General features: G+C 48.0%; 1 protein-coding gene across 1 annotated transcript in view; it reads right to left on the reverse strand.

Moving 5' to 3' along the window:
• LOC119383093 (leucine-rich repeat-containing G-protein coupled receptor 5) overlaps nucleotides 1-22,115 on the reverse strand; it is a 129,733-nt gene that overhangs the window by 25,963 nt on the left and 81,655 nt on the right. The window contains exons 2-3 of the mRNA XM_037651085.2: nucleotides 12,178-12,249; nucleotides 4,674-4,745 (exon numbers count right to left, since the gene is read on the reverse strand). Coding sequence (XP_037507013.1) covers nucleotides 4,674-4,745; nucleotides 12,178-12,249 — 144 coding nt within the window. The remainder of the gene's footprint in view (nucleotides 1-4,673; nucleotides 4,746-12,177; nucleotides 12,250-22,115) is intronic.

The raw sequence follows: 22,115 nt of genomic DNA on the forward strand, positions 1-22,115 counted from the left end.
ATTTTGGCTTATTTATATACATACATCGCGGAGCTCTTTCATTGTCAAGTTTTCAATATCGACGCCATTTGTTTTCTGCAACTCCCAGTTCTCTATGGCTGGTTCCCTAATGGTTATCAAGTGGAAGTATACCGTACAACAGTGATTATTCCTGAAAAAAAAATATATATATACATATATATATAGCTTGTGTGACGCATGTAGTATTTAGTGCATACAACCTGCACTGGCTAAGCTTGACTATGCTGGCTAAGTGACGGCTAATGTTTGTCTAACTCGTGAGAACCGTTGGCTGCATTGCAGTTGCAGTTGCACGCTCTTGGTTATCCTCCGCCGTTGTACCAATGTAATGAGATTTATTTATTTATTTATTTATTTATTTATTTATTTATTTATTTATTTATTTATTTATTTATTTATTTATTTATTTATTTATTTATTTATTTATTTATTTATTTATTTATTTATTTATTTATTTATTTGTCTGTCTGTCTGTCTGTCTGTCTGTCTGTCTGTCTGTCTGTCTGTCTGTCTGTCTGTCTGTCTGTCTGTCTGTCTGTCTGTCTGTCTGTCTGTCTGTCTGTTTGTTTGTTTGTTTGTTTGTTTGTTTGTTTGTTTGTTTGTTTGTTTGTTTGTTTGTTTGTTTGTTTGTTTGTTTGTTTACAGAAAGGCAGAGAGGTCGGCCTGAGCTCTAGTTCGCTGTGAATTGCTTACTCTGTACTGGGGAAAGGGGACGTGCAAGAACATAAGTGATGAATGGCGACGTTAAGGCAAGGAGGTGCGTATATACAGTTCCCTCTTTGGACGCCACTCTAAAGTCATGCGTGTAGACCAGTGGCGTGAAGGAAGCCTATAGGCGCTCCTATAACCACAACTGCGCTGTTGGTGTCAGGCCAAGGGGCCTAACGCAATCTCATCTGACAGTTGCCTATTGCCGTAATGAAGTCTTCTTTTTTTCTGTTTTCCACATTCCCAAAGTTTCTCCGCTTTAGGTTACTTCATCTCGCTGCTGCTCTCCGCGTCGTCACCACTGTTGTTTTGTTTCTCCGTCATACTAGCAATTCCCTCTCGTTTTCTGCACTGCGTGTCTTTACTAGAACACAGTAAGCGCGAGTGACGATTTGCACGGACGTGGTTGGCCCGGCAACCACGCCCGCGTAACGAGCGAGCCGGTCTTGCACCTCCGTTGACAACTAGTCCCCAGGCGCCACGTCGACGCGCTCCAGATCTCGACGACGCTTTCCAGATATCGTCGAGGACGACACGTAGTACAGTGTCGCACCGAAGAGCGCGCGTAATGCGCCCCCAGCCGGCCGATCAGGATGTAGACGAGGAGGCTTTCTCGTGGGTGTCATCACGCCGTCTCATACACGGGAGGCTCGATTCCCTCGCGTGCTACGGTGTCTCGGAATCACGGTATACTCCGATGTGCAAGGACGGCGCAAACTACAAATAACGTTGCGCTAGACACACTAACGCGCGCAGTGGCTGGCTCAGTATTTCCTGTTGTTGGCGCACTGTCGGGGAACCATCAGAAGCAATGATTCCCCGCGGCGCTTTCTCGGCGAGGCACTCCGGCAGTTGTATGACAGCCGTATATACGCATACGCCCGGAAACTCGCGAGATACGAAGTCGCAGTGCTCTACCGCGCCAGGCAAGCTTTCCTATATTGCTGAACTTACGCGAGCAGGCACGCATGCCGTGTAACAACAGTTCGACGGCATTCAGAAGTGCATAGTGGGCAACTACACTGACATGACAGCTAGTAACTAATGATTGATGCATTAGTCTACAGAAACGGCAATACAAATGTTGGGACAAACCGTCCGGGCCGCAGCGTGCTTGTGGTTATCTTTAGTGTGCAGCGATCGCTTTACCTTCTGCGCTGCGAGTGTCACCGCCTAATGGCGATGCCGACGAGCTCTTCATTAGCCAGAGACGTGGATTTTGATAAATAACAGAGAGGCTTGTCTGGAGATAATACGACAAATTCAAGATATATATGGTAAATTAAATTGTATGTACAGTGGTTACTAGTGACAGATAGACGACATGTGCAGGGCGCACCACAAAACAAAGATGCGTGCAGCGTTTTTCATTTACGGTTTTTATTTGGCGCGCAGAGATCCGGGGATGCCGGCGGAGACAAGCCCAGCTGGTATACTCGCGGACAACGTTTCTTGGCAATGAAGGAAAGGCTACGGGGGCGGAGTTACTGCACATGTACCTCCGCGAAGTAGTCCGATTCGGCGCGCGTTTCGAATATAGTTTTGGTTTGTGAACCTTCCGTATCTCTTGCGACAGCCGTTGATTATTCGAGCGGCCGTGCTCGAATAATAACATTGCATACCATTTTCTTCGTATGCTTAGACGGCCATTTGTTAGTGAAATTTGTCACAAGCTCCTTCGGCGAGTCGTCGGAAAAGATGGAGGGTGACCCGAAGCTTAAAGACTAAGACGCCACTTTGACTGTGAGGTGCACGTAAAAGGTGCGACGTTCTCACACGCGCAAAAACACGAAATGAAACTGCATGAAGTAGAACAAATATAAATATCTCCTTAGTGCATGCTGACTGTCATTTCAAACAGCGTCCCGTTGAAAATAAAGTAATGTTGTGTTTTACAGCGAAAGCTGTTATGAGATCATTTCACCGGCCGTTTTTGGCGCCGTAGTTGTCCGCCGCCGCCGCCGCCGGTGTCCGTAACCAGTATCGCTCGAAATAAGAAAAAAAAACGAAATAAGGAAAAAATTCCAGGATGGAACGAGGTTCGAACCTGGGCCCTCTGCGTGGGAGCCCAGTATTCAACCTCTGAGCCATGCCGGTGCTTGAAACTGCTTTGCAAAAAGGTCCTATACAGGCTTCATGTCGCGAAGGAACCACATTAGCACATGCAATATAGCGTGGTATAAGAGTAAAATAAGCACCAAGCCTCGCACAACGCCAACTCTGTAACCAGACGTCACACAATGCGAATTGCGCAACGAGTAGGTTGTTGAATGCTTCCAACCCATTACAAAGGACTCTGCCATAATTCTTCATCGTCATCAGGCACAGCATCAACAAAGTGCTCATAATGCCTTACATGCGTTTAGCACGTAGAATGACGAAAAATGGCACAGTGGCTGCTGCCCTACTTCTCAAAAATTACAATGATTTATGGTGTAGTGGGTTCCTCGCAAGTGCACTTGTATTGATTGCCAAGGAAGCCCATAAGCGCATGATCCATTTCCTCGGGGTCTCAGTAAAGTTATTCGCCCCCCCCCCCCCCTGTCTCTTTCTCACGTCAACGTATGTTATACAGCATGACGGGAGAGGGAAATAGTGACTGGGCGTCACCCAATGCAAATTACATAACTGGTGGGCCGTTTCAAGATTCCAAGCCATTACAAAGGGCTAAGCCATAATTCTTCATCGTCATCAGTCGTCGCGTCAACAAAGTGCACATAATGCCTTACAGACGTGTAGCTGGTGCCTCGCTTCTCCGCAGAATGACGAATAATGGCTTAGTAGGTGCTTCCCAACTTCACAAAAATTGTGATTTATGGCGTAGTGGGCACCTTTCTAGTGTACTTGTATTGTAGCCCCAAGAGAGCTTACAACAGGATCTAGAAACGCCGCTCTTCCAGCTTTCGCTGTGACTGTGCTGCGGTTTCAGCGCAGGCCTGGCGTTTTTTATTCCCACGCAGAGAATATGCACGCAACTGTGGGACTATATTCTTCAGCGGTAGCGCACGTGTAGTTTGGCTCTGTAGCCTTCCCTTCATTGCCAAGAAAAGTTGTCCGCGAGTATAGGAGGCACTCGCACCTCGGCGTCGGTGTGCCCTGGTGTATTCCTTGGGTGAACTCTGTGTATCGTCGCGCTGCCGGAGCCGATCTCAGAGGCCAGGCACGTGTTTGTGATCTGCTCCGCCAGATGCCACCACGACCCCAGCTGCTCGCAAGAAAAGCGTCTGATCTTTCAATGAACTCGCTCGAATAATTTTTGTTAATTATACTGACAGTTGATTGGCCCCTATCTTAAACAAACTTACGCTCCGATATGATATGTATTCAATATAACTCTTTGACTTGAACCAGAACCGTAGATTTAGGACCAGTTTTATTTTTTAGCAATTTTTTTGAATATTGGGAGAAAGGGACGTAAGAGCATGACCGGAAGTCATTGCAAGAGAAACAAGAGTTTCACTCATTGCTCGCCAAGTTACGTGCGAGGCAGGGTACGCGCTTCGCTTTCTACGACCTGTGCGGGGAAGGCACCGCTTTTAAAGACTTCGACCTCCCAATGCAGGGTTTACTAAAGAAGAGACGTGTACCTACCCTGCAATTAATTCCGTGCAGCAGGCTTCGCTTAACACTTTTCGCTTGCTCTTTTACGTATCTCACGTGCGCAAGATGGTGTACGAAGCCACCGAATGCGGCACAGCTGCTTGAATTATGACGCGTGCAGTCATGTACTAGATTTCAAGAGCGATTTCAAGAGCATTTTGACAGCGCAAAAATGCAGAACACCCGGGAAGACACACAAACGCAGCGCTTAACTCACGACTGTCGCAACAGTTGTCAGTTCAGCGCTGTGTATGTGTGCTCTGTCTTATTGCGTTGTCAAAATCTTTCATACTTACAGTGTACTATGTTTTTGGTTTTGTTGAGTGGGTAATTATATTACTCACAAGAACGTGATTCCACCGGCGCCCTTGAATGCGTCGTCTGAGAGCCACTCCAAGCCATTGTGCTCGAGGTGCCTGAAAGAAGCGTTGCTCATGAAACAAAATGCGACTTCTGATTTCTCAGAAAGAATGTTGTTAGCAGTCCCTCTAGGGCTTGGTAGACAGAAACCGCTGCATAGAGCACTTGAATCGAAAGACAATTTTACTAATTACGTGAGTACTGGTAATAGGATAACATAGCTAACCAATCATACCTATCCCTCGAACAATAATAAGGCATAGGGAAGAATACTTAACAACTTTTGTTTCTCTGTACAACGAAAACGATTGTATGATAGACCTGGCTCACAGCTTGCTACTGCTAATAGTAGTAGTAGTTGTAGTTATAGGGCTGGTTGTCGTCATCGACGCCGTCGTCGTTGTTAAGTAGCATTTTAGCTATAAAGCAAAGCAACAACGGCATCTATGATTCGGACGATTATGTTTAATTCCACGCACAAAGTATAATGATTTGCAGGATAATACGAATAAAAAGTCACAGTTTCGCCGCAACGGCGAAGCAATGAATGCGATAGCAACAAATTGGAATGTAACGAGAAGAACGGAAAGCAGCTCGAAATTGCCAGCGCGTCGCTCGAGCCCAAAGGACGCACGAAAAGAACGCACACAGGACGAACGCGAACTATCATGCGTCACAGCTCGATACCTGAAGAACACTCCTGAAACATAAAGCAGGACGCACGAAACGAACGAACAGGTAAACACAGGACGAGCGCAAACTAAATGTCGCAGTTGTTACTTATTTCTGTTTGAACTGCGCGCTCCTTTCGCAAACGCGGCCGCTGCAGCGAGCGAAGTGACCTTCGTACGCTCTGTGACTTCAGCGCGGACATCGCGGGGAAAGCACAAGACATACAACCTCCTGCACCCGTAGCGCTCCTCGCGCCACCTCGCGCCACCTCGCTGGTAATAAAGAAACGCTTATAAGCGCCAGCCGTCTCCGAGTCCGTCCAGCGGTAAAGGGTGTGTATATAACGCTCGCCGTTAGCTACCTAGAGGATCTGCGTTTCGTAGCGTAGGGGTTAGCGCCACGCGCTGCGGAGCGAGAGGTCCCTGGTTCGATTCCGCGCTTCTGAAGCATTTTTCTGAATTATTTTTCTTTGGGGCCTATATATATATATATATATATATATATATATATATATATATATATATATATATATATATATATATATATATATATATATATTTATTTATTTATTTATACATACTTATACATATACGGTGCATGACCGCGGCGACGGGGACGGACAAAAACCAGCCGAGACTGTCCATATAATTGCTATCGCAATAATAGGCTTCTCCATTTCAGGTGTAGGAGAATGTGAGGTAAGCCATATCATAGCCTATAGCCTATAATATGGCTTACTTAATAAGGAAGGAATTAATAGAAATTCTCTAGCTGTGAAAAGTTCAGATCAGAGAATGCACAAGCTAGCGTGATGCTTCTCGCAGCAAGAAGTTCTATCAACACCAAATAGAACTTTCCAACCAATGCGTGAATCGTAATATATCGACCCTGTCCTCGCCTCCAGTAATCACTGACCGTGACGTTCGCGCTCCATCTTTTGTAATCTAATATACTTGACGGAGCTCTTAAATAGCAAAAGAGATAAAGCTTTAAACGGGGCAATACAGAAGAGTCCATTAAACCTCACTTCTTGGCAGGGGTAGCTAAATTGAGACTGATCGGGCGATGACAGTTCGCAGTTATTATCCACCATGCTTCGCTTTACCAAGCGCCCCTATTCTCTTCAATAATTATTTTCCTTTTAATTAAAACAGTCTGCTCACGCACGGAGTGTGCTCATTTCTAACGCACACTTCATTCTCGTACGCAGTAAGAAGAGTTACAATAAAAGAACTTCAATGGAAACAAAGCGAATAGATCGCAAGCTGAAGCCACCACCAACAGGCGCTGTAACAATTACAGATAGAACATCAACTTACGGAAAGGCAGGCAAGAGAGGGGAGAATGAGGAAGAAAAGAAGAGCAAGACCGAAAACGTGGTGTTATCCCAGCAATTCAACAATAACTAGACGCGGAGTCCGTGGCGAGGGGAGGGGGACCGCTGCGGAATCGACAAGGACTTCGGAGGTCCTCGACCTGATGGAAATGGAGACAAACGACTGTTTGCGACGTGTCAAATGGGAACTGTGCAGTCAGTGCTCCGAGGAAGCGACGCGGCGGGCGACACTCTCTCCATCTCTTTGTTTCTATCGGAAGCGATGACGATATGAACGACCGCCCTCTGGCGATGCAGCAGGAAGAAGAAGAACGAAAGAAGACGAGAAAAACAACAACGAAATCGCGAAGCAGGAGCGCCGGCAGAAGAAAACCATCGTGGGGAATCCTTTATCAGCATCACACTTCTATACAGCAGTGCGAGTCGTTCCTGCAGTAACGGTTTCTCAAGCGCACTTCGGGCTCGGATCAACAGGACGCGGGAGGACAGCAAGATGAAGCAGAGAGCCTTGTGGCCAAGTAATAAAAGTGCCCAGTCACGAAGAGAAACAACGGTAGTCCCTCTCGCAGAAGCTACGCCTTCCGCTGCGGCTACGAAGGCAACAATTCCGAGAAAGAAGAAACGCAAAATACGAAGGAAGGGTCTAGGAAATACTGCTCTTATGATTTCCTTTCGTCTGAGGCGCCTATTCCAGGGAATGGTATACCCCGTGCGCGATTAATCGAAATGCTGGACGGGATGGTAGTGAAAGAGAGTGAAAGTGTGTAGCTGAGAGAGAGAGAAACGGAAGAGAAAGTTGATAAACATACAGCGCCAATAAAGCACGTGCCCTGGATCATGACTCGCAGTAAGTCATTGCCATCGGCAGAAGAAAGGTCGCGCCGCGAGGGAGGTGAGTGACCAACAAATGCACTTGTCTTGTTCCGGCTGCCAAGGGGATTTGCGGATTCTTTTACCTCCTCGCTATCGCCTCTGCGGACATCGCTCGTCCCCCCCCCTCCTCCTCTTCCTCCTGCACGTTCCATGCTATAGCAAAAACTCACTCCTCCGAGCACATAACGGTCGTACCGGGCTTTTCGTTGTTTATCTAAAGCTCGGTTCTCAAACGGTTTATGCGAGCTTTGATACTTGCGCCTTGATTTCAGCGCGGTGCGAGTTAAAGCCGAAAAAACATATCCACGGTGTGAATGATGATGAGTGGGGCGAAGCTACGGAGGGAATCATCTGTAAACCGTGAAACTCTTCCGTGAAATGCGCCCAGTACATAATATAAAGAGTGTGAAACATCGTGTATATATTAAACATCAAACTTTTATTGTACTGTTGGTTTACGTGGTCCCTTCATTATCACTTGTGATCGGTGAAATGCAAGGAAGAAGTCCGCTCCCGAGCGAAAGAGCGCCAAGAGCGACCGCATTCCCCGCTCGCCCTGTGCGAATTAAAGGCAAGGCTAGAGGGAAGACAGGACGCGCGTTCCACGACGCGAGGTCGGTAGCATGCCCAACGAAAGCCAACGGAACGCGATCGTGCAAGTGCTCCGGCTTGGCATCGCCTCATGGTTCCATTTAGCGTCCCAAAACCAAACATATTGCTCAAGGTGTGCCTTGCGTTTTTCGTAGAAATAATTTCTTTATCATGTACATTAAGACGAAAAGTTGAAAGCTCACTAGAGTGTATCGCCCGCAAAGTATGTCTTTTAGTGTGATTTAACTCTCGTACGGCAGGGTCCTCGCGCCGTTGCCGGTCCACCTCGCCCGTTGACGATCGGGAGAGGTGGCTACATACAACTACTACTACTACACTTTAAGAAAAACATCTGGCGTTCTTTCGTTCTGCTTTTACAAAACATCTGGCGTCTTTCGTTGGTTTATTTCATCAATCAACGGCGTTTTCAACAAAATTTTTATTGTTTAATCACGCACAGGAGAAATCTCACCAGGCACTACCTTGGAGGTAAACAATGGCTGCTAATGGGAATGAGAGACAGAAGAAGTCGGCTTTTAGCTAACACTTACACTTCTACTTCTACTAACGTTTCCTACTGGAACATGCCAATGGCTGCTAATGGGGAATGAGAGACAGAAGAATTCGGCTTTTAGTTAACGCGCACGCTGCGAATTTTTTATTGTTCAACAACGCACAGGAGAAATCTCCCACCGGCACCACCTTGGAGGTCAAAGCGTAAGACTTGTTACGGACTACTACGATGACTACGAGGGACGAACGGGTGCCGCCTTAAGGAGCTTCGCCCCTAAAAAAAAGTCACAGTTTCGCCGCAACGGCGAAGCAATGAATGCGATAGCAATCAATGGGAATGTAACGCGAAGAACGGAAAGCAGCTCGAAATTGCCAGCGCGTCGCTCGAGGCCAAAGGACGCACGAAAAGAACGCACACAGGACGAGCGCGAACTATCATGCGTCACAGCTCGACACTGGAAACGCACTGCTCAAACATAAAGCAGGACGCACGAAACGAACGAACAGGTACACACAGGACGAGCGCGAACGAACTGTACCAGTCGTTACTTATTTCCGTTTGAACAGCGCGCCTCTTTCGCAAACGCGGCCGCTGCAGCGTCGAAGCGACCTTCGTACGCTCTGTCACTTCAGCGCAGACATCGCCGGGAGAGCACAAGACATACAACCCCCCGCTCCCACGCCAGCCGCCCCCTTCTTTCCTCAAGATAAGCGCACGAAGGCGACCACGTTCCCAGGAACGGGGTCACGATCTTTAAAGCGCGCCACGCGCGGACATCGCGCCATCTACGTGGTAACTCGGAAAGGATACTGATGTAAGAGGTGTAATAAACAAGACGAGCGCGAACTAATTGTGACAGTTGTTACTTAATTCTGTTTGAACAGCGCGCTCCTTTCGCAAACGCGGCCGCTGCAGCGAGCGAAGCGAAGCACCCCACTGGCCGCCCCTTCTTTCCTTGAGATAAGCGCACGAAAGCGACGACGCCCTGTAGAGCGAACAGCAACGGCGTTCGCAGGGGCGGGGCGACGATCTTTAAAGCGCGCGCGCACGTCGCGCCAACTATGTGGCCACTGAGAAAGCATCCTGAATTACATGGTGTATATAAATAGCTCGCCGTTAGCAGGCTGAAAGACTGTGCTGTCGTGGCCTAACGTCTAACGCGCAGGGCTGCAAAGCGAGAGATCGCCCGTTCGATTCCGCGCGTCGGGAAGAATTTCTGAATTATTTTTCTTTGTGGCTTTTCTATATATATATACACATATACATATACGGTGAATGACGGCGGCCACCGACGGCAAAAATCAGCCGAGACTGTCCATATAATTGCTATCGCAATAAAAGCGTTTAATTTTCAGTGTTTCAGGGCGAGCTTAGAGCTCGACGGTTCGATCGAGATTTCCCGTGACCTGTGATTGAGTGAGTGAGACGACTTTACTGAATACCCTCGAAATAGCTGGCCTGTGTCTAGGCCGCGCCGGGGGCTGTAGGAAGACCCTGTCTCTCGATAGATTGCAGGGCTTGCTGAATCGCCCAAAGTTGGTCCTGGAGATCTGAGCTAGTCAGTGCGGCTCTCCGCCGCACCCCTAGTTCGTCGTATTATCTACTTTTCTAACGTAACTCTAAAGTCTAAAAGCGTGCACATGGAAGGATCCTCTCTACACTGAATTTGTGTATTGGTAGCTTGTTAGCTCACCATGACGTACAGTAAATCATTGCGACAGGAAAATACACCTTCTCCTCCTCCACATTTGAAGCTGCCGAGAGACTGCATGAGAAAAAGCCAAAAGCGACAAGTCTACTTGTCGAAACGTCGGCGACATTCCTTGCAAAACGACTTTAACACGAAAGTGTTTTATGCCGGGTTCCACCAAAACTTCAGTGACGTATTTCCGTCACGGCAATGACGTCGACAAAATTTACGCGCTCAGATGGCAAAGAAAAGTTCCGTCAACGGGCGTCGAACCCACGGCCGCCAGGTCCGCAACAGATGCCGGGCACGCTATCCACTGCGCCACGGTCACAGACTCTGGAGGCTTTACAAACGCGCCTTTTATATCTACCACTCTCCCGGTCGGTGGGGTGGTGTTGCCCTCTGGGAGCGGTAAAGTAAAGTAATTCATCATTACTGTGGTCTTCGCGATTAGCACCTGCAACGCTTTACATGTCCGTCCCATTCGGCGCGTTTTCAATAGAAGTTCAATTTTGTCAATGCCTTAACACACCGCGAGGTGGTGACCTTCGCCCAAGCGTCGTAAAAGCGTCGGTCTCGCTCATAGCATCACGCTAACCCAAATCAAAAATAGCTCTGCGACGCGCGCCTGCCTCACCTGGCTGTAACATCGCGTTCCGCGCTCACGCGCTCGCCCCGAGAAAAACGCGGCCGGGCTATCGGGGCGGCACGACGCGCTTTGCGTTTTCCTCTAGTCCGGCCGTGGTGTTCAGTCACATTTTAACAAGCCGCGGGATGGCGACCAAGTTCTGCGTCCAATATGCGGCGCTCTTCTGGCTATCACACCTCGTTCTCTGATTAAGCTTTCACCGTTTACTACAGCTACCACAAGGGTTTGTTTAGTCATTTAACATGGACGTTAGTCGTCGGGATGGAGATGTACCACCAGTCATCAAAGTGGGTGCATCCACGTTAAACGGTGCCATAGCTGCCAGACATCAATATACATTGTGCAAACTCTCTTATATCATCATCATCATCATCATCATGTCTACGCCCACTGCTGGGCAAAGGCCTCTCCCATGTTCCGCCAATCAACCCGGTCCTGTGCTTTCTGCTGCCACGTTATACCTACAAACTTCTTAATCTCATCTACCCACCTAATTTTTTGTCTCCGCCTCACGCGTTTGCCATCTCTTGGAATCCAGTCAGTTACCCTTGATGACCACCGGTTATCCTGCCGACGTGCTAAGTGCTCGGCCCATATCCATTTCTTCTTCTTTATTTCAACTATGATGTCCTTAACCCCCGTTTGTTCCCTATTATATCAATGTAAAGTGAACATTCAGTTACTTCTGTAAGGGCACGCTTTACTTTCGTGTTGTTCCGATTCATATGACGGAGGGATCAATCATGTTTTTTTTTTTTCAATACTTCAAGCCCCCCCCCCCCTTTCTTTCCGTCTTCCCCTGAACTTTCGTCTTGTTTAGACAAGTTGCAGTAACACCACGCCAACTTACATTCAATCGCTCACTTCGTTCCTAAACATAGCGATAATTTTTAAACCTAAATCAGTTCAATCACCCCTCCTCGGCGTATCGCACAACGCGTCGACCCTCGCCATCCTCGCGACGTCTCTAATTCGAACGCTGGAGCCGACGCAAGGCAGTTTGTCTTCGGAGACGATCGCAGTAACGACAGTGTCGTATGCCGCTTCGTGACAGAGCGTCCGAGGATCGAGCCGACTGCTGGGACACGGATAGACAGCATCCAATTACTGGGCATGCCCCTCGCCTCACTTCCTATCATTGGACAAGAGCGATATGTACTCACAGTTCTCTCAGCCCCGGGTAGTCGGCGAAAGCAGCCACGTCGAGGGACGTCAAGTTGTTTCGGCTCAGATCTCTGCGACAGGAAGAGAAGAGGGCGGAAAAAACGCGACAGTTAGCGCCATTGCTCTACGACAGTTGGCGTCTCGCCAGACCGATTGCAAAGCAGCACTACAGCGACAAACGATCTCACCACGCAGTGCGCAGCTGCATCTTTCACTGAATCGCCGTTCTTCACAAATACGTAGAACGCTTAACCTTTTTGAATGCTGCTAAAGAATTATTTAGAAGAGAGAGAGAAATAAAAGGCGACAAAAGGGCAGGGAGGATAACTAGGTTGTATGTCGTTTGCTGCCGTGTACACTACAGGAAGTGGACGTCCGTAGGATAAGGAAGGACACAAGGGATACGCGCACACACATAAAGATGTTCATCGCGCAGTCACATAAAGTCGCATTGCTCACTTGTGTTTATAAAGAGAGAGGGTGAGAATGAAGGAAAGGAAGGGATCTTAGTACATTTTACCCAACTTGCTACCCTTCACGTGGAGAGGGAAACGAGAGAAAATGGGGAGAGAGCGGATGCATCAGTCTAGATAATTCAGATACATGTTGCAGCGTATATCTATGTAGAGTCGAGCACTTATCAATCAGTAGCTTTCAAGTATTGTGAAAGGGTTCGCACCGGCTTGTGGGATGACAAGCTGTTAAGCCAGGTTCCCAAGATATTTGCTTCTATAAAAGGGTTATGATCAAGTCTGCTCAAGTAGCGGGGCAGTCCGGCGTTGTTTGTGAAAACGAAAACAGTGGTACAAGACAGCTGTGGGTCAGGGCAGGATAGCATCCACCAATTCATACAGCTATCCCATCGAAGTTTCTCCGTGTACGCTAAGTGCAAACTTTAAGAGGCCATTCATCGGCCACTGTCTTCAGAAAGCAGCAGTGTTCTTATGGCCCTCAGTGCACATGACGATCCAGGCATTGTTTCCCAGTATTTCTTTTTTTATTCTTTGAACGCTTTAACTTCCATTCCGTATGAAGTGGCACGCAACGTGTGTCTTTCGTTAAAGGGAGCGAAGTATGTGAAGATGCATTTAATGGTCTTGCCGCAATCTTAAACGCTGCCCGACTGTCTGTGATGCCTCTATTCGGCTTCGCAGTCGTTCTTTTAATCTCTTTCGTTTCTCCCGACCGGATTCTCAAAAGTTGTCGTCGTCTTTGTTGCCGCATTCCTCGTCGTCGTCCTTCTGTGTATGCTTCGAGGGGAGCGAAGATTCTTCTTGTTATCTTATCTCTTGCTTTTTTTTTTTTCACCGAACTACTGAGTCGAACACGACCGCGTTTGTAACAAATTCGGTGAACCAAGATTAAATCAGCCTGTCCAAGTTTCCTCGGAAAGGGAGTAAGTCGGAAGGGAAACTAGGAAGTGCTTTGAGAACCGAGTTTACTGGCGGTGGTTCGCTTCCGTCAACGCAATCTACACGTTAGTCAAAGCATCTAGAACCTAAGTATTAGAATAAATAAATATAGAGGAAGGCACTAGCTTCATGGTTCCGAAAAAGGGACCGCTTTGTGCACAGTTTCCTCGGTGCCCGTATAGTTGAAAAATTGGCGACGAGAAGCGAAGAGATGGCGCTGTTTCCAAACGGCGAGACGAAAACGAGATTAACGGCATGAAAGAAACCGTTTGGTATTGAAGGAAACGGAAGGCTTACAAGAGCGAAAAAAAATCAGCGTCAGTCTGTCCTCGCGCTCGACGCAGCCTTTGGCAAACGAACTTAACATGTTATACATTTCGAACGCTAAAATATTTCACACACAAGAAACAGTATATTAAAAAAAGCAGGATCAATATGACCTAAATTATTAACTTCTGTCGTTTATATATGCCAATAATCACGGTATCATTACAGGGCGCGCCGTACAGGGGGAGATAAATTGCAAAATTAAATTCTGGGGTTTTACGTGCACCCAAAATTACGAGGCACGCCTTAGTGAGACTGCGGATAAATTTTTACAACCTGCGTTTCATTGACGCCCACCAAAATCCTAGTGTACAGATTTTTCTGCATTTCTCACCCCTTCAAAATGCGGCCACCGTGGCTGGTAATCTAACCCGCGACCTGATGCTTTGTAGCGCTACGCCGTATTGGCTATGTTACGGCTATGTGACGGGCTACTGAATCTCGTAAGCTAGGTGTGTGTGTGTGTGTGTGTGTGTGTGTGTGTGTGTGTGTGTGTGTGTGTGTGTGTGTGTGTGTGTGTGTGTGTGTGTGTGTGTGTGTGTGTGTGTGTGTGTGTGTGTGTGTGTGTGTGAGAGAGTGAGAGAGGGGGGCGCTTATGAGAAAAAAGGCAGAGAAATCGGCACGGCCTTCTTTTGCTTCGTTATTGTTCTCTCTTTTTCTGTTTTTTTTTCTTTTTTGTATTGTCGATAACAACGTAGGCGAGCGCTAAAAATGACGACGATCTTTTTTTGCTTTTTTTTACGGTTTCGTCACACCAATATTGTCGAGTAAGGGCACACAGGCGGAGACGTGTGTTAGTGGTGGTCAGCTATAAATTCACTGCTACAATGAGTACACGTACCCTGGATAACGACATCGATACCGTGCTTCTCCAAAACGTGCGAGACAAAAGATGAAAAATGCATATTCGAGCTCACCGACGAAAAGTTAACAACGTGACGGGACGGCAAGACCGTTTGAAGGCACTGTCACGTCCACCTATTTACAGTATGCAGAGCACGGTACAGCCACCGCCACCTTGCGTTATAGGGATGCCGGAAGTGTGCCAATGCAAGAAAAAATAGGGGAAGGTTTAAAACAAAGAAAGAACAAGAATGGGAAGGCCGTCGACCTCGGCTGTGCCCTACCACTTTCTGTTCTTTGTTTCTCCCCATTTTTATCGTCTCGTGTTTCTCCAACCCTCCTCCGTTCGATGCAAAGCCACTCGGTCACGTCATGAGAAGCCTGTTTGCACGATCCCCCAACGATCAAATTTCTCTGCCTCGAGACAGAGATGGCTTACATATAGGGAGCCAACACGTCCGACGTGCGTTGCTATCTGCCACAGCACGTAGCTCGCGCAAGCGATGGCTGCCTATACTCTTTCGGCCGGCTAAGTACACCATGTATATGCAAGTCAAACAGGAGCAAGCGCCGTATCGTTCGCGCTGCACGTGGTGCATATACTTGGCGGTGGCAAGCGCGTCAAGGATACGCGCGATCAATCACACTCAAAGAGGCGGAGAGGTGTCGAGTCGAGACGTGCGGCCACAAGTTACCCGGGCCGCCGGCTGAAGCCTCTCCACATTCAGGACACTGCTATAGGAGTGTCCACGGATGGTTCACAGCCACGGCGCTCTACGTGGTGATGGCCTCCGCGTATCGCTTTCCGGGCGCCCGATTCATATTTATTGCCTGTTCAAGTACCGCATCCAGCCATCCAACCCTGTGCGGTGCCTTCGAGACGAGCTGCTCCACAACGACCCCCTATTGGGGAACTTCATATACAGAAACTATGCCAAATAAAAATATAGCTCCTTTAAAGATGGAACTGCGTATACAGAATAAGATTTCGTTTTGGCGAAGTGCGATGATTTATTGATTGCCGTTGGTCCGCTATGCTTTCAGTGCCTTTGTCACAGCACAAAGCAAACTGAAGACTGAGTGTTTTTTTGGCAATGACACTTGCGTAGTGATAGCACGGTCTCTTTCGCGCTTATATGTGACCATGTAGTATTCAGTATAATACTTTGTTTTCCGCTTCATATTTCATGTTGTACGCCGATTTTCTTTCGCATAGTACCGCGAAGACACTGCCGACCTATAATATCTGATCGAGAGAAAGAAATAAACGAATTGAAGAGGCTGGGCAGTTAACGGACGAAGTTCTCGGTTTGGCTACACTCTACAGTAGTGTAGGTGAAAAGCTGGGACAACGGATAGAACTGTCAAAGAAGGTAAGAAGTAACAAGCGGATCTACTAAGAACCTCGCAAGTATCCGGCGCACTTCATAATTCTTCAGAAACTGTAATGTTTACGCGAGTGTTTTAAGCATGAAATTCTTTTTGCTCCCGCTGTCGGCCACCTTCGAGTGACCTTGAGCCAAAAGAGAGCGCCGTTATCCAGGCAATTCAAACGGGATCATTCGGGAATTCAGACGAGCACAAAACGAGACATCCGCGCAACCAGTGAAAAGTGTTCTAAAATATCTCAAAGCTCCGGACACGCTTTGACGCGGGACGTAAGGTAAAGCAATCGAGTACCTCTGCCGTCGCTGTTCGTCACAAGGGTCGCGTCAGCGAGCGTCCGTGGCCATCGAATGACATCTTTTCGTGTCTGACTGCAGGTGTGACACTACACTTCTCATTCTGCTTAGTAGTCGAGAGAGAAACAGATGAAAAGGAAACGCAGGGAGTACATATGTTTACCGCAGACTATGAGGCCAATAACACACGAACACTCGTACAGTTCTCCTTACTATCGCTCTCGATGCCGGGCGAAAGTGCGACTTTTCTTGTTACCCAGAAAGCTTCTAAAAAATGAAAGCTACTACCCCTCACCCCGCTTTTCGCCCAGCGCATACGCCCCAATCATACCGCTGTTTGTGCGACTTGTGTGAGTACTTAGAACTGCGAACCACTGTGAGCTGCTGGGCCGGTCCGGTGTTCCGGCTGTTTCTTTCACGTGTACCCGGAGCAACCGATAAATGGACACCTAAATTTTCTTATCGTAGAAGAGAAAAGAAGGCGAAAGGAAAAAAAAGTGTTTCCAAAATATCGCGCGAACACAATGATGTGCAACAGCCCGGGATGGAATGAAACTCGCTAAATGTCGTTTGAACATCTACGTGTTCCGTTTATTTAACTTTTACCTGTCTTTAGGAATGAGGACGAAGGGCGTCAAAGAAGCCTGCAGCGCGATAACGTTGGCGCTTCTCAGAACTTTGACCAGAAAGAGCATGCGAGGAGATAAACAACAAGCTCGCAGTGCTGAAGAAAAGTGGCGTGGGAACGCTGAAGGCAAGATAAGCGAAACAATAAATGCTGGAAAGAAGATGCCGAGGCATATTTCGTACGAGGATATTTCAATTCAGTACCTCCGGCGAGTCGTAGTAGACGACTTGTTTAGTTTTCTTGGCCGAACAAAAACACACACAAGAAAAAAAAAACGAGCGGGTAAGATAAAATGCTTGCTGGCGCAGCTTGCAGACAACTTCAGCATCCGGATTTCTCCTCCCGGACTCTCTGTAAAAGCTAGCAAGTGGAAGGAAAGTGGCGGAAGTGCAGCCGGCTTCCTCCCGTTTCCTTTCGTGCTTCCGCTTCCTCCATCGCGTGTATGGCAGTCCTCGAGTTTCTTGCGCCCCCCGCATGATTTCATTTGCCGTCGCTCATTCTTGGCAAGCTTTATCAGTGGAGCATTGTTGGGCACTTGGAGGAGCTCGGGTGTCATCGTCAGCGAACGAACGTCTCCGATAGAAAGTATGGCCAGGTTTGTTTTCTTCCGTGTGGTTTTACAGGCAGAACTAACTTTGAGGTTGTTGTGCGCACAAGTGAGCCTCAGATATGAGCCGGCATTGTTGTTACGGCTTTCATAGTGCTGTGGTCGACTTTAGACGACGAACTTCAATAAAACTTCAGTTGGGCCTAGTTAGTACATAATCCTGAGGTTAAAGTTACAGTGCGAGCATTCAAGACACTCCACGTAGAAAAGACACGACCTCACATGATCCCGCGACCGAATCCTGGCCGCGGAGGCCGCGTTTCGATGGAGGCAAAATGCTGGAGGCCCGTGTAATTATATTTAGGTGCACGTTAAAGAACCCCGGGTGTTCTAAACTTCCAGGGCCCTCCCCTAAGGCGTTGCTCATATTCATATCGTGGCCTTGGGACGTAAAAACCCAAAAATTATGTTAGTGCATCGATCTCGTCACAAAGAAAAAAATAATTAATCAAGGTTAACCGCAACGCCGCCGTTACGTAGTCGCAGCCTCTTCCGTAGTGCCATTATCTCTTCGCGTGTGGGCAAGTTGCAATTCTGTAGCCACCATACATCGAAACAACAAAGCATATAGGTAAAATGCAGCAACGGTAAGTAGAGAAATGTTTGATTGACTACTCTACGCTAGAGAAATGACGAGAGGGAATAGAAATGAGAGAGGGGACGAGAAAGGAAAATGTGCGAAAATGTGTGTAAGTGGCGCACGCATTCGCCCCTTCGTCGAAGAGGCTCGCACAGGCAACTCATCCTAAAAAGCACAAAAATGTCTTCACTGCATCGTGGGCTACCATATACAGAAATGCGAGCAAGAAAGAGTGGAACAGAATCACGGATTATACTCCAGTATGCTGTGCTGCAGGCGCCAGTGCCGTCAGCGACAGACGCGCCGCATTTCGGACGAGGATTCCGATATTGGCTGGTTCGTCTGGGCGTACTCCGTCTCTGCTGCCGCCTCTTTCTGTTCTTTTCTCTTAGCTGCCGCCACGCGATATTGATTTAATTGGCAAAGGCCCACGCAGCACCATGCCTTTTTTTTTTTCTTGCTCTCCAGAAAGCCAACGTTTTACCCGTTCGCTCAAAGTCGAAGAACGCGTAGAACGAGTGAGACCAGGATTGGAGTGCGGTGCCCCTGATGTTGCCTTTATAATTCGCCTGCCGGAAGAAACGATAACAGTGCTCGGTCTCGGAATGCAAGGAAGGAAAATGATAAATGGCAGTGTAGTAGAAGTATGCGGGCATCGCAAAGTGCATAGCACGAAATGTGCTGTGATTGAAAGAAAGAAGTAGTGTACTTATGCCTAAAACAATTTGCTTTGGAACGACTTGATTCCTCTTTCGCTCTCCATCTTTCTCCGTGTGTGTGTGCGCGCGTTTTCATCTCTGAGCCTGCACCCACAGATCGAAAAGAACGTGTGTGTGTGTGTGTTTAGTGTGCGTGCGTGGGGGGGGGGCATGAAACGGTTTCACGAATGTGCCTGTCGAAGTACCACGGTTAAGGCGCAGCTTGTATCCACATTCTTTCGTCGTTATCAGTCATATTGCCAGTATCATTAGAAGGGATTCATAGTCTGGGGAAGCATACGTGTGTGTGTGTGTGTGTGTGTGTGTGTGTGTGTGTGTGTGTGTGTGTGTGTGTGTGTGTGTGTGTGTGTGTGTGTGTGTGTGTGTGTGTGTGTGTGTGTGTGTGTGTGTGCGTGCGTGCGCGCGTGTGCGTGCGTGTGTGTGTGTGTGTGTGTGCGTGTGTGTGTGTGTGTGTGTGTGTGTGTGTGTGTGTGTGTGTGTGTGCGTGCGTGCGTGCGTGCGCGCGCGCGCGCGCGCGCGCTCGTCCTCACATACACAAACACTCACTACAGAGCTTCAGAACAGCAATAGATCATCAGGCCCTCATGCAATGTCATAGTCCAGCTTCGTTACATACATTTCGCTTCAACACCCATTCTGCAACTCATTAGCGCTGCTGCACACAATTAGAAGACTAACGACAAGGTCACAGTTCCTCTCCTGTCTTCGTGAATCCTTCGACGCAAGTCAGCGATGCTCCCTGTCGCCATTTTTTTTTTATGTTCTATTCCCTGTTGCCGAGCTCTGTCAAACTCTCACCGTAAGCCTTCGTCGTTGCTGTTGTTGCTGTAATAAACCTACTACTACCATGCTGATCTTCGAATCAGATACCCCACAATTACACTACTTGCCCACTACGACCATTTAAGGCTGGCCTCTTCCGTTTTCGTCATAAAGATTGGCCTCACTCTGAAATGCCCGATCGTGCGCTGCGTCATATTAAAGCTAGCAACACTTCGATCTGAAAACCCCTTTGTTTTTTCGCATTTTTTTTTCGCGCAGTGTCACGGAATTCCATTAGACTTGGGCCGTCTTTCGGATGCCCGCCTTCTTCGCTGGTCCCTCGCCTTTTCTCCTCGCAAGGAGCCGTCGCGCTTCCGGCGTTCATTGGCTAAGGAGAAAAAACAACCGCCGTTATCGCAGTTGTATAGCCCTCGTTGTTTTCGTCGTCAGGACTTGGGCACGGAGAAGAATAAGGAGGAGGGGGGTCGTGTTCGGGGAGGGAGGGTTGAGGGGAGGTTGGCTATAGCCCAGTGTGGGGTGACGTGGCAGGCGAAAGGGATGTTTTACGACGAGCGCGAGCGGCATTCCATCGGAATTTACGTCGCGCGCGTAATTCCCGCTGTCCACGCTCGCGCCATAAGCGTCAGAACGCAGCCGGGCACAATTTATCGACGGCCCCGTTCCGGAGCCTCTTCGGATCAAAAAAAAAAAAAAAACCCCTCCTCCGCTTCCTCGACGCCGCGTCTTGTCTCGGAAATCCACTGACGCCAGTGTTGAAAAAGCAGGCACGCCCGGCGAGCTTTGAGAATCATCGCCCTGTTTTCCTCTCGACTCTCTCTCTCTCTCTCCGAGCCCGTCTTTCAAAGGCGACCTGCAGCCTTCACAGAAGGCTGATGTTTGGAGGAAGGCTGTAGCCCATGCGGGTTTGATGGGGAGACGGCCTACGCGAGCCTGCTAGACTTGGCAACCTCGAGCTTGAAACAGGCCTTTGTTTCGTATGAAGTTTCCTGCTTTTTCTTTCAGGGGCGGTTTCACGTTCAAAGCCGCACCGCTTTTGTCGATCTAAACAAAGCGTCCCCCCCCCCTGCTTTCGACGCTTGACCTTTGCTGTAAAGGAAAACAAAACGTTAGCTGATCTTGTTAGTGTTTTAGCGTGTTGTAGTGTGCAGTTTAGATTGACGATAATACCTCCTCTCCGAGTTCTCGCTTCAAAATCTTTGTTAGTTTTTTTTTTCGTTTCTAGCGTTCATCTCTTTACGGTAGCTGCTACAAGTACGTATTACCCACCGAAGCTCCAAATCCTCGAAGTCCTCTGAAGAAAATAGTGAAATAAGTGAGTTTTTTCCCGAAGGATTTCGGTTTGTCACGGACAGCTACCTTAATACACAAATGAAAAAGTGCCGTTGTCGTGATATTTTTCTAAAAATATTTACACACAGCTAACGATGAAGCAGGAAGAAGGTTGAGCAGTCTACGCCAGCATACAAGTAAAACACCCCGCTTTGTCGGCTATCCTTCGCATGAATGTCTAAATGTCGGTTCAGTATGCATAAAGCTTTCTTGCAGCTCGCCTTATTATTGAAACTCGATAATTCTGGCTAAATGGAACTTGATAAATTTTGCAATATATAGTCAAACACAGTGTCGTCATCTAGCCCTTTCGATGAAGTCACTTTTTCGCTACCTTTCAAGCAGACCCGCTTCGACGTGACCAAAATTTCACAGCCGGCGCCTACATGAATGAACCGAATGCATGACAGAGGCCAGTTTTCAGGAACCGTAAAAATATTTATCCACTAAGCCTAACTCAATAAAAGAACTCACTTATTGAAATAAAATGTCGTCGCGGCGCCTTCTCGCCTTCCTCCCCTCCAGCTTTTCTCGGTCGGAACTACAAAACTTATTTTATTAACCGCAGACGCTCGTACCGTTTTGATTACGCACGTTCAAGCAACCAAACTGGTCGACTTAGCACGTTTCCCGTTCACTCTGTTTCCAGTTATATCGAATTCGGCTACAACGAAGCCGAAGAGAGGGCGCCGAGGTCCGTCGCGATATTCATAAATTCGTTCTGCCAAGTACGTATAGAAAAAGAAAGAAAAACGAAACGAGGCCGCGAGCGAACGACGCCGACCGGCCGCTATATCGTGGTCGAAAAAGCGAAGGCAAATGACCGAAAATTCGAATTTATAAATTCTCCTCCCCCCCGCGATCCAAGGGTGCATGGTTCGCGATCTAGTCTTCCCCGAGAAGACGGCGGAGGCGCGCGGCACCCGAATAGCAGCGGTGAGAAGAGTTATACGCGACACTTTATTTCCCTGCATCCGTTCCCGCTGGGGAGTCGTATAAACGCGTCTACTACCGTCCTTCTCCTCCG

The sequence above is a fragment of the Rhipicephalus sanguineus genome, chromosome 2 (genome assembly GCF_013339695.2).
Source record: "Rhipicephalus sanguineus isolate Rsan-2018 chromosome 2, BIME_Rsan_1.4, whole genome shotgun sequence".
In the NCBI taxonomy this organism is placed as follows: Eukaryota; Metazoa; Arthropoda; class Arachnida; order Ixodida; family Ixodidae; genus Rhipicephalus; species Rhipicephalus sanguineus.